At 44.3% G+C, this 14,046-nt stretch overlaps 1 protein-coding gene across 1 annotated transcript in view; it reads right to left on the bottom strand.

Annotated features, from left to right (window-relative positions):
• The window catches only part of DCT (dopachrome tautomerase), a 44,512-nt gene extending 34,746 nt beyond the window's left edge, over positions 1 to 9,766 (bottom strand). The window contains exon 1 of the mRNA XM_075918823.1: positions 9,220 to 9,766. Coding sequence (XP_075774938.1) covers positions 9,220 to 9,532 — 313 coding nt within the window. The 5' untranslated portion in view covers positions 9,533 to 9,766. The remainder of the gene's footprint in view (positions 1 to 9,219) is intronic.
• Positions 9,767 to 14,046: the final 4,280 nt, after the last annotated feature.

Genomic DNA, 14,046 nt, shown 5'->3' with positions numbered 1-14,046 from the left:
GGACACTCTCATATTGTCTCCCTGGGAACAGCAGCCCCTCTCTTTGCATGTTATGGAAAACTCCTTTTCCCAGGGATTCCAGTTGCCCTGGCACAACCAAACCCTGACCGTGCTTTAAGTTAGGTAAAAGGAAGATGCATATCAAATTTGGTGGTTTTAGCTCTTACGGTTTAGGAGGAGTTCTTGAACAAATGGACTCACAGACACACAAACAGACACATTCTTATATATATATATGTTTCTCAAAAGTGCTCAGCACCCAAAATTGTTTTCTTCCAAAGGAATTCAGCTCCCCAATCAGCAACAAAAAGAAATGGCTAAATTTCCAAAAGTGACCACAGTGGGAGCTATTGGGAACTCAGCAATTAGTAAAATCAAACGATTTATCTGGATACTGTGTAAATGGGGTGTACACTGTACAGTGCTCTAAAATGTTGTATTCTAATTGCTCCATGTAGCCCTCACAGACACACGCTTAAAGGTCCCTATCCCATATTGCTGTAGTTCCCTTTGAAACAGCACCACATTAATATGCAATAAGATTTTTTTAGTCTGAATCATTTGGAGGTTCTACACGAAACAGATAGAGCATAATACTTTACAGAGCTCTATGATTTACACTACCACTATTGCTTACAAATTGTCACTAATGATGTGCTATGCCTAATCTTCTACAATTTCAATCTCGGACACTCAGCAACTGGACCAATTTGCAGAATGAAAGAAAAGCATACACGCCAATAGCCAATAGTTACTATGCAGAAATTATTAAAACCAATCCAACTCCCTTAGTCAGCACAGACCTTTTGACATTCACCTGGAAGAGCCCTACATTCAGTATCAATGTGGTTGCATCAGAATAAAGTCCAGATGACTTCTCTTAAAGTCATTATCCAAATGCTGCTCCTGTTTTGGTGTTTGATCACTGCTACATTTTCAGAATGGAAACTGTAAAGAGGAGAAGGAGTATGAAGGAACACAGCACAAAAGAAGAAAAATCAGTGGAGAGTAATGAATCCACAGAGAAAAGCTGGTTGTAAAGCTGTGAGGAACTAAAACTGCAAAGAAAGAACACAGGACTACACAATGTCAGGATCAAATCAGCTGGCTTAGAACCCAAACCTTCAAACACGTACTCATGAGCTTAATTTTACTTCCATAAGAAGTCCAATATCAATTGGATTTGACTTCACTTGGGTTATTCATAAGAGCACTGTTAAGCATATGAGTGTTTGCAGGATTGGGGACTTGATTCCTTAAACTCTAAAGCAGGGGAGTCCAAACTTTTTTCAAAGAGGTGAAAGTGAAAGAGAGGTGAGTTCACTTGATGAAGTGAACATGCGTGAGGGCCGGCCATTTTGCCTGACATTCTTTGAACCATTAAAATTAAATGCAAATTAACTATTTTATGCAAAGTTTATTGCAAACGGCATACTTTTCATTTCGTCACATGGATGACAAATCTAAACAGGTGTTAAATCACTCTGCCTTTCATATCTGAAGGCCAGATGAAAAAAAATCCAGGAAGCTGAAATATATGTCAGGAACATTGTAAAGTACATTACATATTATTGGTAATAAAGGTTGTCTGTCAACTTTTAAGTTCAAAAAATATGAACAGGAACATAACACCAAGTATACATGTTGTGTCCAAATATATTTATAACTGATTTAGACCAACTGACATTAACTGAGATTTTACAATGTATTCATCTCAATACATATGGATTCGTTGGGGGCCTTAAAAGATAGATATTGCCAAATTACCTGTGGGGCCGTATTAAACCGGAACACGGGCCGCAATTGGCCCGCGGGCCGGACTTTGGACATGCCTGCTCTAAAGCATCAGGTTTTAACACTTTAATACTTAAACTTTAGAACTAAAGGTTTCAATCAACTTAGACATTCTACCATAAGTCGGGGGCCATAGTTAGTAAGTGTGAACAATAGGGAGCTTTTTAAGGGGTGTATAATTGCTTATATAGACAAAACCTCTAATATTTGGACATCTGATCACCCTAACCACAGCAGAAAAATCATTATACAGAGAGCTTTTGTATGACATATTAGAAAACAAAATCTTCTCTGTTCTGCAAGCACATTTAAAATCTCATGGTATTTGCAATAAGAGTACAGATTGGTAAAGCTGTTCTTGGACAGAATTCTCTCTCGCATGGACTCATACACACATTGAATATAATTATGTTGTGCACCAGTGCATCCATCCAGGAAAGGCTGCTGGTACAAAAAAGTATTTAAACATTTGCTTAAATTAAAGCATGTGTGTAAGTGATTTCCCAAATCAGGATCCAGATAGCTATCTGTGATACTTGCATTTAATTTGAGAAGCATTTGGAGATCCTTCAAAATAAAAAGCAAGACAGTAATGTAATTTATTATCATTATTATTATTTTATTTGTAAGATGTTTTGAAAAATGCAATGCTGGGTCGCGACTGTCATAGTATCTTATATTAGGGTTGGAAGAGACCTCAGGAGGTCATCTAGTCCAACATCCTGCTCAAATCAGGACCAATCCCAATTAAATCATTCCAGGCAGGGCTTTGTCAAACCTGGCCTAAAAATGTCTAGGGATGGAGATTCCACCACCTCCCTAGGTAACCCATTCCAGTGCTTCACCACCCGCCTAGTGACACCATTTTTCCTGATATCCAACCTAGATTTCCCCCACTGCAACTTGCAACCATTGCTCCTTGTTCTTCCATCCATCAATACTGAGAATATCCTGGCTCCATTCCTTTTTGAAACCCCCTTCAGGTAGTTGAAGGCTGCTATCAAATCCCCCCTCGCTCTTCTCTTCTGCAAACTAAAGCCTCTCCTCATAAGTCATGCACTCCAGCTCTCTAATCATTTTTGGTGCCGTTTGCTGGACTTTCTCCATTGCATCCACATCCTTTCTGTAATGGGGCCTCAGAATTAGACACAATAGTCCAGATGTGGCCTCACCAGTGTCAAATAGAGAGGAATAATCACTTTCCTCAATCTGCTGCCAGTGTTCCTACTAATGCTGCCCAATATGTCATTAGCCTTCTTGGTTACATGGGCACACTGTTGATTCATACCCTGCTTCTCATCTATTGTAACCCACAGGTCCTTTCCTGCAGAACTGCTGCTCACCCAGTGGGTCCCCAGCTTGTAGCAGTGCTTGGGATTCTTCTGTCCTAAGTTTAGAACTCTGCTCATCAGATTTCTTTTGGCCCCATCCTCCAATTTGTCTAGGTCACTGTAGATCCCATTCCTACACTACATAAACTCTTCCCCCAGCTTAGTGTCATCCATGAACTTGCTGAGGGTGCAATCCATCCCATCATCCAGCTTATTAATGAAAATAATGAACAATACCAACCCCAGGCACACCACTTGATACCAACTGCCAGCTAGGCATAGAACCACTGATCACTACTTATTGAGCCCAATGTTCTAGCCAGCTTTCTAGAGCTAGGGTATGCTCATTTATGAGGATTACTCTTATGAGGCAGGGGGAGGTTAAAAGTTCTATCAATGTGCTGCTTGTGTCATTGTAATGAGTTTTACTTCTCCCTTCTGCCAATTACCTCCTAATGGAGCTCTCTAGCTCTGGGGAACTATGATCCCCAGAATTGGGTTCTTCCCATCCTAGAATCAGAGAAGCATATAGACACTCATGTCCACTAACAGAACATGTCTGAGAGGACCAGTTAATCAGCACTCACAAGCTAACCCTTTATATGTCCCTGGACTCAGTAGGCTGGGTTGCACAGTACTGCCACGCTATGGCCCTCATGTGTTCAGACAAGCTGGTTGCCTGTTATATTTGCTGTTCTTTCTTCACATTGGGATAGTTTTTTCCTGCACCGTCAGTAAGGCAACTTTAAAACAGAGCCAGCTTTCCTGGGCTCCTTTCCCCATAATATTAGTTCCACAGGGTGTGGGGCAAGCCTTCCTGAGGGGAAGATGCATAGCAGCACTGCTCAGGCTATATCTACACTATTGGGTTTATTTTCAGAAAAAGGTATGCAAATTGCAAACTGCAATTTACATACCTTTTCCCATTTTCCGATATTTGGCCAGTCTACACAGGGGCCAAATGTTGAAAAACCTCCTCTTTTGGAAGAGCTCTTATTCCTCATAAAATGAGGAATACTGGGCTTTGAATGGAGGGGTGGGCACAGAGGAGATGAGGCAGACTGGGTGCAAGTGTTGTGGTGCAGTGGGGGAAATTAGACAAAGAGACTGAGTTAAGGAGTCAGGAAGCGGGGAGGTAAACACTGAGAACACAGGAGACGTCCCAAAAGCATGTCTGAGACTGGGAGCCAGTTTGGAGTGGGGAGAGACAGATTGGATGAGGAGCTAGGAAGGAAGAACTGGGACTGGTTAGGCAAAGGAGACAGGGCAGCAGGAGTCAAGCTTAGAGGGAACAGGTGTAAGTGTCTGTGTCTACTAGCAAACTATCCTCTATATAGCCTGGAATGGAACCCAGGATTCCTGAGTTTCACCATTCCTCTGCTGTCAGCAAACATCTGGGAAACCCACTGACCTAGAGTGCATCTACACTGCACCCTTACCTCAAAGTTACACAGATTGTGTAGCTTATTTCGAGGTAATTTCAAAATAGCTTATTTCAAAGGTTCGGTCTACCCAGCACCAAATTTAAAAATTAAGCGCTATTCCAAAATGTCCTTTAACCCTCGTGAAACGAGGTTTACAGGGACGTTAGAACAGCAAGCCCGTTATATTTCAAAATAACAGGCTTGCCCAAAAGACACGAAATAGCTGTTTCAGGATGCATCTGATATCCCAAAATAGCGCCACAGTGCAGATGTAGCCCTAGTGAGTTTCCCATCTCCCTCTGGTATTGTCCACGCACTCTGTCACCTCAAGCGGCAGAGATTAAGCATTGGATCTAAACCCACGTGGGTTTCCACATAATGGAAATTATACACAGAAAACTACATTAAAAGAACATTATTAAGATTGTGACATCAAGCTCTCCAAAGTTAGGCAACGCCAGAGTTAAGGTTGCCTATGCATATGTACAGGCAGTCCCCGGGTTACGTACAAGATAGGGACTGTAGGTTTGTTCTTAAGTTGAATCTGTATGTAAGTCAGAACCGGCGTCCAGATTCAGCCGCTGCTGAAACTGACCAGCGACTGACTACAGGAAGCCCGAGGCAGAGTTGCTCTGCCCCGGGCTTCCTGGAATCAGCCGCTGATCAGTTTCAACAGGCTGAATCTGGATGCCAGTTCTTACATACAGATTCAACTTAAGAACCTCAGGCGTCCCCAAGTCAGCTGCTGCTGAAACTGATCAGAGGCTGATTCCAGGAAGCCCGGGGCAGAGCAACTCTGCCTCGGGCTTCCTGTAGTCAGCGCTGGTCAGTTTCAGCAGCGGCTGACGTGGGGACGCCTGGGGCAGAGCAGCTGGGGTGCTGCTGGGTTGCTCCAGTAGCGCCGCTCCTCGGCAGCTGGGGTGCTGCCGGGTTGGTCCAGTAGTGCCCAGAGCGGCGCTACGGGACCAACCGGCAGCGCCCCAGCTGCTCTACCACAGGCGTCCGGAGAAAAGCCTGGTCTGCTGGGGGGGGGCACACTAGCTGCGCCCCCCCCCCCCCCACCACAGCAGACCAGGGAGACGCGGGCGGCGGACCAAGACGCACCGCGGTCCCGCCGCCCGCGTCCTCCGGGGCGAGAAAAGCTGCTCCGCGTCTCCCTGGTCTGCTGGTCTCCAAGAGACCAGCAGACCAGGGAGACGCGGAACAAAGCCACGGAGCACGGGGGCAGCAGGACAGCCCAGACGCGACGCGGCTGTCCCGCTGCCCGCATACTCCGCGGCTTTGCTCCCCGTCTCCCTGGTCTGCTGGTCTCCGCCCCCCAGCAGACCAGAGAGACGCAGAGCAGCTTTTCTCGCCCCGGGGGATGCGGGCGGCGGGACCGCAGTGCATCTGGGTGTCCCGCCGCTCCCGTCCTCCTGGGCGAGAAAAACCCCGTTCGTAACTGCGGATCCGACGTAAGTCGGATCAGCGTAACTCGGGGACTGCCTGTATTGTGATCAGTGTTTCTGCTAAGCTGGTCATTTGGGCAGCCACCCAGGAGAGATTCAAATGCTGCTCAGCTGATTAACAGAGTGCACACAGCATCCACAGCCAGCAGCATGTATTTCTACTGGTGGTGCACATCTGAACATGCTTTGCGGCAGATAACAAAATTTATTCCATCTATTGATGGAAAAAAATAGAGGGAACACTGATTGTGATACAAACTTTAAAAACATGATCACACCGTTGTTTCTGTTTGTTTGTTTGTCTGTCCATAGGTCCTTTGCCTGATTCAGGTTATGTTTACACTACAGAGTTTTCCCGAGATACTGGAGGTATCCCAAAAAAACTCTGCCACATCCAGGAAACACGTCTGCTTTTTCAGATCAGTTTCTGAAAAAGTGGGCCCGTTCTTTCAGAAGCCCTGTATTCCTCATTTTATACAGGGGAATAAAATGATCCATTTAATGAGGAATAAGGGATCTTCTGAAAGAGGAGCTTTTTCCCACATTTGGCCCCATGTAGATGGACCATATGTCGGAAAAGCATCTTCTGGGGGAAAAAACAGAAAAAGAACACCGTGTAGACATAGCCTCAGTGTGCAAGATGGACCAGCTCTGGGAAAGAGCAGGGCTGTGACGTGAAGGAGGCTGTTGTTTGTAGGATGTCCAGGTCATTTGTTGCAGAAGGTGGAAGATGTGCAATGAATGAGGCAGGGAACCAAAAGAAAGAGAAAAGCCAATCTCAGGGTTAAGGCAATCCTGGATAACTGGAATCTAGCTCTACCTCTGTCACAGAGTTCCTGGGTGATGCTAGGCAAGCCTGAAACCTGACAAATCACAGCTGGTCACTAACTACGTGTTCCATTTTCTGGATGCCTGAGATGTGATCCTCGGGTATGAGTTGCAGGAGCACTGACAGCTCAAACTAAAGTCACAGGGAGCTCTGCTTTGAAAATATAAAGTGATATATAATAGAAATACTCTTAGTAGTCAGGCCCTGGTATCTCAAACACTGGGCACTCAAACTTAGTGAACTTTTAACTTCAATCTCTCTGGTCTGGTTCCACAAAGGGGCCATAGGAAAAAAAGACTCTGTACGGTTAGGGTACCCACTTGAAAGGGAAGAAACCCAGATGCCAATCATTTTTCTACAGCGAAACAATTTCACCAGGAGATAATGAGAGACTCCCATATCAGAATCTCTCATAGTTCAGTGGTTGAGTACTTTCCTGACAGGTGGGGTACAGAGTACCCCTCTTCAAAGCCTCTCTCCCCACAAAGGGAATTGAACCTAAATCTCCAAGATCCTGGGCAAATGATCTAAAAGTTACATGGTGGGGCACCCTCTTCACCACCTGTAAAATGGACATGATATCTCTCTCACACACACACACACTTCACATCAGTGTTAGGAAGAAATTTAAATTAATGTTTATGACTCACTCAAGATACAACAGTGCAGTACTATAGCTAGCTAGGCCCATGAGGAAAATAACAATTCTGTCTTTAGTGAAGGGTTTGAATAATGCTTAGTGAATTCGGCTGAGGAGCACACACATTGAACAGCAAGAATAAACCAACTTATTCACAAACTGTTAATTCAGTGAGCACTGTCTATCCTGTGTATTGAATGACACAGGGGTCCTGTGGAAAAATTAGCATGTGATCATTAATTAAAAGCTACATTCTCACACAAGGCGGCCAGAGGTGTGTGTGCAAATTAAGCATACATAGGCAAACTTAATTCTGACATTTTCGTAAGTTTTGAGTGTCTAACTTTTCTATCTTAATAAGGTTCTGTTAATATTCTCCATTGTATATAACAGCATAGAAAAAAGACAAGATCGCTGCCCCACAGAATTTATGATCAAATTCTCCAGTCGTCTAAAAGCTTATACTTGCACTTACAGTTAAGCATGTGCATTTGTGTTTGCAGGCTCAACATTTAAAAATTTCCCACTGAACTCAATGTGCCATAGGCTAGTGAGGGCTTGATGTTTGATAGTGTACCCAGGACTTGAAGTCAATGGGACTGCTTTGGTTATGTCTGCATTGAAAATTCCAACTGTTTTCTCTCCACAAAGTTAAATCATTTTGCAAGACTGACAGGACTCACCTTGTAAGAATTGTACTAAATCCCTGAATGCATCACATTTTAGCACAATTAAAGCACTACTAAGTCCTGTTGGCTTTAGCACAGTATGTAACATTAGGTTCTTTCAGCACTGCAAAGCAGAATTACGTTTACCAGCTGGGATCGCTGACATCAATGAAATTTTCAGGGCAGACAGTGCAAACTACTACTCTGGCAGTAATTAATCCCAGCTCAACATGTGCTGATACAGGTGTACAGCTTCATCTATATACAGTAAAACTCCATTGGTCCGGCATCCAATGCTCCGGCACTCCTGATGGTCCGGCACCATCAGGAACCCAGAAGTGCTCCAGGCAGACGGACAATTGGAGCTGCTCTGCGCCCAGCTTCCCCGATTCAGCTGCTACTGAAACTGACCAGCAGCTGAATCGTGGAAGCCGGGGGCAGAGCAGCTGGGGTGCTGCCGGGTTGGTCCTGTTGCGCCGAGGGGCGACGCTACCGGACCAACCCGGCAGCACCCCAGCTGCTCTGCAGCAGGCATCCCCGATTCAGCCGCTGCTGAAACTGACCAGCAGCAGCTGAATCGGGGATGCCTGGGGCAGAGTCAGACTATCGGAAGGGAAGGCTATGAGGGGTTTGGGGTGGCATCCCTCCCCCGACTCCTCATAGTCCCCCCTTCCAATAGTCCGGCATATCTGATAATCTGGCATCCCCTGGGTCCTAAAGGTGCGGGATTATCGGAAGTTTACTGTACACTTCTAATTGTCACAAACCCTGTCTATGCTACCTAATAAACCAGATTTAAGCATGGGAAATAGAATGCCCTTATGGGCAAACCCTGTAACAATAATGGGGGGGGTCCTTTCCTGTGAGCACATGTGGAAAAAACAACAGCATTTAAATGTGAGAGAGAACCATCTTCTAATTTTACTGGGTTTCTAGGCTAGCTCAAGCGCCTCTCTCACCAGTAGGGTAGGGGTTGGCTAGATTTGTAGTGCAATTTGGATCAACCCTCCTGATCCCTTTGCCACAATCAGGGATTTGCTCTTCTCTAGAGCAGAGTTAGTATGTGTCAGTTCTCTTCCTCTCACCTGTACACTGGCAGCTCCGATTGAAGAACTTCCGGGGCCATTGTTCCCGGTCATCCACGTTGCGGAGGTTGTACGGGCCGCGCCATGGCATGGTGTCCACCTGCACCTCCTTGCACTGTCCCCTGCCCTGCTGAGAGCCGCACACGTTGCTCGGCTCTTGGCCCAAAGCTGGGCAGCAGCGCTTGGCCAGCAGCGCCTCTACTGTCATGCAGATGCGGGGGAACTGCGCCTCAGCTCGCGGCATGCAGCAGCAGCTCAGGTAGCCCAGGAGAGCGGAGCAGAGCCACCTCACCCGCTGCGGCTGGGAGGTCATTGCTGCAGGAACCACTCTCTGTGCTGGGTTTGGCGTCCGCAATCAAGGACAAGAGCAAGGGTGTTTCGTGAACTGCCTCTGGACAGGATGAGGGCCGCACTTCTTCCAGATTCTCAGCAGACTGAGCTTTGACTAACTGACTGAATGAGATAATTTCCCTCACTGCTTATGATGTTGGCATTTGGGGTGTTTGTTTAATCCTTGACTCTAATTACCCTGAATGTGGTTCAAAAGGCTTTTGCTCTGTGATGCTTGCCAAGATTTGGAGGATTTATATAGAGGGTGGGAGAAGCCCTCATTAGGAGGATTAGCACTGCCTAAATCCTCGTGTTTAGCACATGACATCAAGGGTGAAAAGAGAGTGGGGGAAAGTCCTGAAGGGCTTTGGAACTCTGTGAAGGGAGCACGCTCCTGGGTTTTCTTCTCTGTGTCTTCTCTGTCTCACGTGCTTTGCCAGACTGATGACCTCACATAGTGCCTGGAGTGGTTGGGAATACAGGGCTTTGTTGTTTGTCCATATTTTAAAAATCAAAACCCTTTAAACGTATTAGAAGTGAAACGACCTTCTGTTTTTTCAAATGTTTACTCGCTGGCTCATGGTGGCACCTTCAATGAAGCATGCGTTTGTATATTTGGAAGCAAAGAAAATAAAAGACACACACACCATTCAGTTGCAAAATTAACAAAAAATAACAAAACTGCTCCTAACAGCTAGAGCAAAAGGTTGTATCCTGTTGAAAATGCTGCTTTTCAGAACACTCTTGGGGCACGTTCTCTCTATCTGCATAGAAAGGCGAAAATACACCCCTCCAGATACATTAAGCTCAGTGTAAGTAGCACAAAGTTAAAGTTCTCCTTTTCTCTCTCTAGCCTTTCCCTACAGAAAAGACCAGATGAGTAATTTAACCATCCAAAGCTCATCGCTAGCCAGGTTTACTACCCTGTTTTGGATCACCACTGACAACTGAGGAATACACAACAGTGAGATGAACAAAGGATGGTGATTAGTGATGTCCTTATGAAACTGCCCAGGTTCCCAAAAGTCATGTATTTGTTTCACACTGCCAGATGTTACTTAGACGTAATTAAATAGTCATTCAGGTGTTACATACTTTTTATATTTTATTATCTAGTCCCAAGATATTTATGCCAAAGCTTCTCTCTGGCTCTTTCATAGAAGACCAGCTGTTTTGTTTGGAATAATGGAACAAGATACCTTGAAAGCATTTGTGAAGGGGTTTGAAGCAATTGTAGCAGGAGATGAAATATGAGGGGAAAGTGCTATTCTGTTCCTCAACCCCACTCTCAGCTTATGTTGATAAGGTAGGGTCTGTTACAAAACTTGTATGAGATAGGGATATTAAGAAGCATGTAATTTGTTAATTGTGTCGTTGACAAAAATTTTGTTGACTGCCCAATTAATCACTAAGGGTTAGCACTGCAACCACTCAGTCCCCACGCATGCCAGGTCCCCACCCTTGCTGCGACCACCCCTCCTCTGACTCTGCACTAGAAGCACTTCAAGAGCTGGCACGTAGGAAAGCTGGCTTAGGCCCTACATGCTCCTGGTCCTGGCATCAACACGCACTGCAGGAGCCTGTCTGTGCGCCAGCTCCTAAATTGTGTCCAATGCAGAGCTGCAGTGGGGGTTGATGCTGGGACCCCACCCATGAAAAAATGTACTTGCAGAGTCACAGGGAGAGGGGGCGCTTGCATGTAGCTGATAGCGTTAACCAGTAAGCATCCCCTTATTGGTTAGTTGTTTAATCAACTACACTATTACATGTCTAGTATGAAACACTCTTTCACAAATATTGCATTAAAAAGTAGGATAGCATTTAGTTGTGAATATTTTATATATAAACACTTCTCTGCCTGTTGGAATTGGCAGCAACAAGGCCTGGGCTCAATATCTAGGGGGTTATTTTCAACAATACAACATAAACCCAGCTCGGGCCCCAGCCAGTAACATGGTGGACAATTACACACAACCCCTGGACCCATGTAGACAGTACTGCACAGCAACCACAGAGTCTGAGTGTAGAAAGAAAACTTTTAATTAAAGAAGGGAAGTGACCTGGCCTTAATTTGGGAAAACACCTCAGACAGGGTTCAGAAACATAAACCAAGAGCACTAGATGTCGGGGAGTGCTCATTCAGACTCTGCTTACATATAGAATATTCAACAGTGACCTTGTGTTATGTGTAATGCATTAAATGTCATTTATATTTGTTAGAGATGAATTCTGTAGGTATTTCTTCTCTCTAATGTTAGGGTAATTTTAAATGTGCAGTTTTAAAAGTTTAAATTAAAATGACTTATCTATTTCCCATGGCTCTGGTCTTTGCAGTTTCCCTTTCCCACCTTCCCCATAATTCATTGATTCCACTCCTATTCTTTCTCTACAATCTTCACTCTCTGATCTTGCTTCCATTAAGACTATCCATTCCTCAATCCACATGCACTGCACAACATTTCACTCTCTTTTCTCCTCTTCCCCCCCCCCCTCACTCTGTTTCCCTCTCTTTTTAGTCTCCCTGCCTTTTTCTACCCTTTCTTCAACTTCCTTCATTTCTTCCCACTTTTCTTCCCCACTTGGATTAAGCATGTGCCAGGCTTTAGGCACAAGGATGCCTACTAAAAATCCTTGAAGTTAGGCAGTGCTTATGTTCCTGGTTAAATCAAGACCTTAATCCCTGCTTGCTTCTCCTCCAACCTTTTCGTTACTCCATCATTTTCTAGACACCACTCTGATGAATCTGACTCAAAATGTGTTGCCCCAACTAAAGATGGAATGTAATGCCTCCCACCCCACCACTTCTTCAGCCACCTTTGCACTGGCATTTGCCATTCCTCAGAAGAGGCACTGCGAATTATTCAGGAAGTGATTTCTATTTCATTTCAGTGTCTTTCCTTCTCTATCTCCGTATTTCTCTTTCCAGCTTCCATATAGTTTCTCCCACCCTTACTCTGTTTTTTTTCCCTTCTGGATCTCTTTAGGGTTAATGTAACAAGTGACATGAGACACTGAACAACACGCTGCAGAGGAAGCAAACTAAATGTGGATGAAAAGTCAGCCTTTGCTGGCAGTGCAATGGAGTCTTAATGCAATCCCTCCCCATTAGAACTATAGAAAGGGACAATTGATGGAGCTGCACAATATCAGACCTGTGATGACTTTTCAGACTCTCAGAAAGTCAGATTTGTAACTTTTCACTCTCCTGCTCAAACCTCTGATATTTTTAAAATGTATAGTTGAATGTTTGTCTAATTGTTAGGAGTTATCCATCCTGGATGAAAGCACTTTTCAAGTGACAGATTCCAGGATATGAGAAACCCCTGACATCCAACTACCTCCAGGGTTTTAAACAAATCATTTTGCTACCATGTGACAGTCACTCCTTTGGCAGGCATTTGAATCAGGGACCTCCAGAGCTAAAAACATAAGCTACCAACTCATATCCTCTGTAGACCAGACACAGAGGGTTCCCTGTAACATTCATTCACCAGCTTCTAGTAACTGGAGGTAAATTATTTTATCTAGAATTTTATTAAATTAATTAATTCATTTATTTTGACTTCATAGCACCAGTCTCATGTCCAGGGTGCTTTATATGTTTCAAGATCAGATTCAATACAAATATTCTAATATTAACTCTAACTCAGCTGCCAGATAGCATCTGCCTATACCCCAAACCAACCCACTATATCAAGCTTGTTGGTTTGCCCCTTCCTCAACTGTCAGAAAATAAACACATCAGCCCAATATAGCGGTCCATTCATGTATGAAAACTAACTGGCCTGTTTCATGCTCATCACTTGTGACCTCTGCATTTGTGGTACGTTTTGGTTCAATTTTGCAAACTAGTTGAACAGAGACAGGATTTGGGGACAGATTCCCTATAGGGATTAAATGAACTTGTGAGAGTATCAGTTGAGACAAACTCCTTTTACAGCAGTATTGCAATATGCGTGCTACTACTGAATCTGGGTCACAGGGATAAAAGGTGATTTGTTTTAATTACTATGCCATGTAGCTCCATTTTATATCTGCTGCCACATCACAGACCCAGAATGAATTGAAAGGCTGTCGCTCTAAATGTGTGTTTATGACGTTGTTTGTTGGATTGTCTCTCCAGTTCTGCCAGTACCACGTCAGTTTCAAACAGAAAGGCCTGGGGTTACCATACACACAGTCTATCATAGGACTTTGAACAGTACAACAAATACTTGTGGTGACATTTTTTAGCCAAAAGAAATGAAAAGAAAAATTACAATATTTTTCTAAGGATGAATGGGAGGAACCCTTTCATCCTCACTGTCAGGAAAACACCGGGATAAAAAAAATAATGTAAATTAAATACATTGGATTACATAACATTTTTGGGAAGCGGGAAAGGCTACAGAATTCTGGCAGAGGCAGGTATAGTATCAGAGATCAGGATTCACAGGGTGAATCATAGAATTCCTACAGCAGAAATCTTCCTGAAGATGTGTTGAGACCAAGAGGACA

Source organism: Pelodiscus sinensis, chromosome 1 (assembly GCF_049634645.1).
Source record: "Pelodiscus sinensis isolate JC-2024 chromosome 1, ASM4963464v1, whole genome shotgun sequence".
Taxonomy (NCBI): Eukaryota; Metazoa; Chordata; order Testudines; family Trionychidae; genus Pelodiscus; species Pelodiscus sinensis.
Note: the sequence above shows the minus strand (reverse complement) of the source record. Positions and strands in the feature narration are given on the sequence as shown.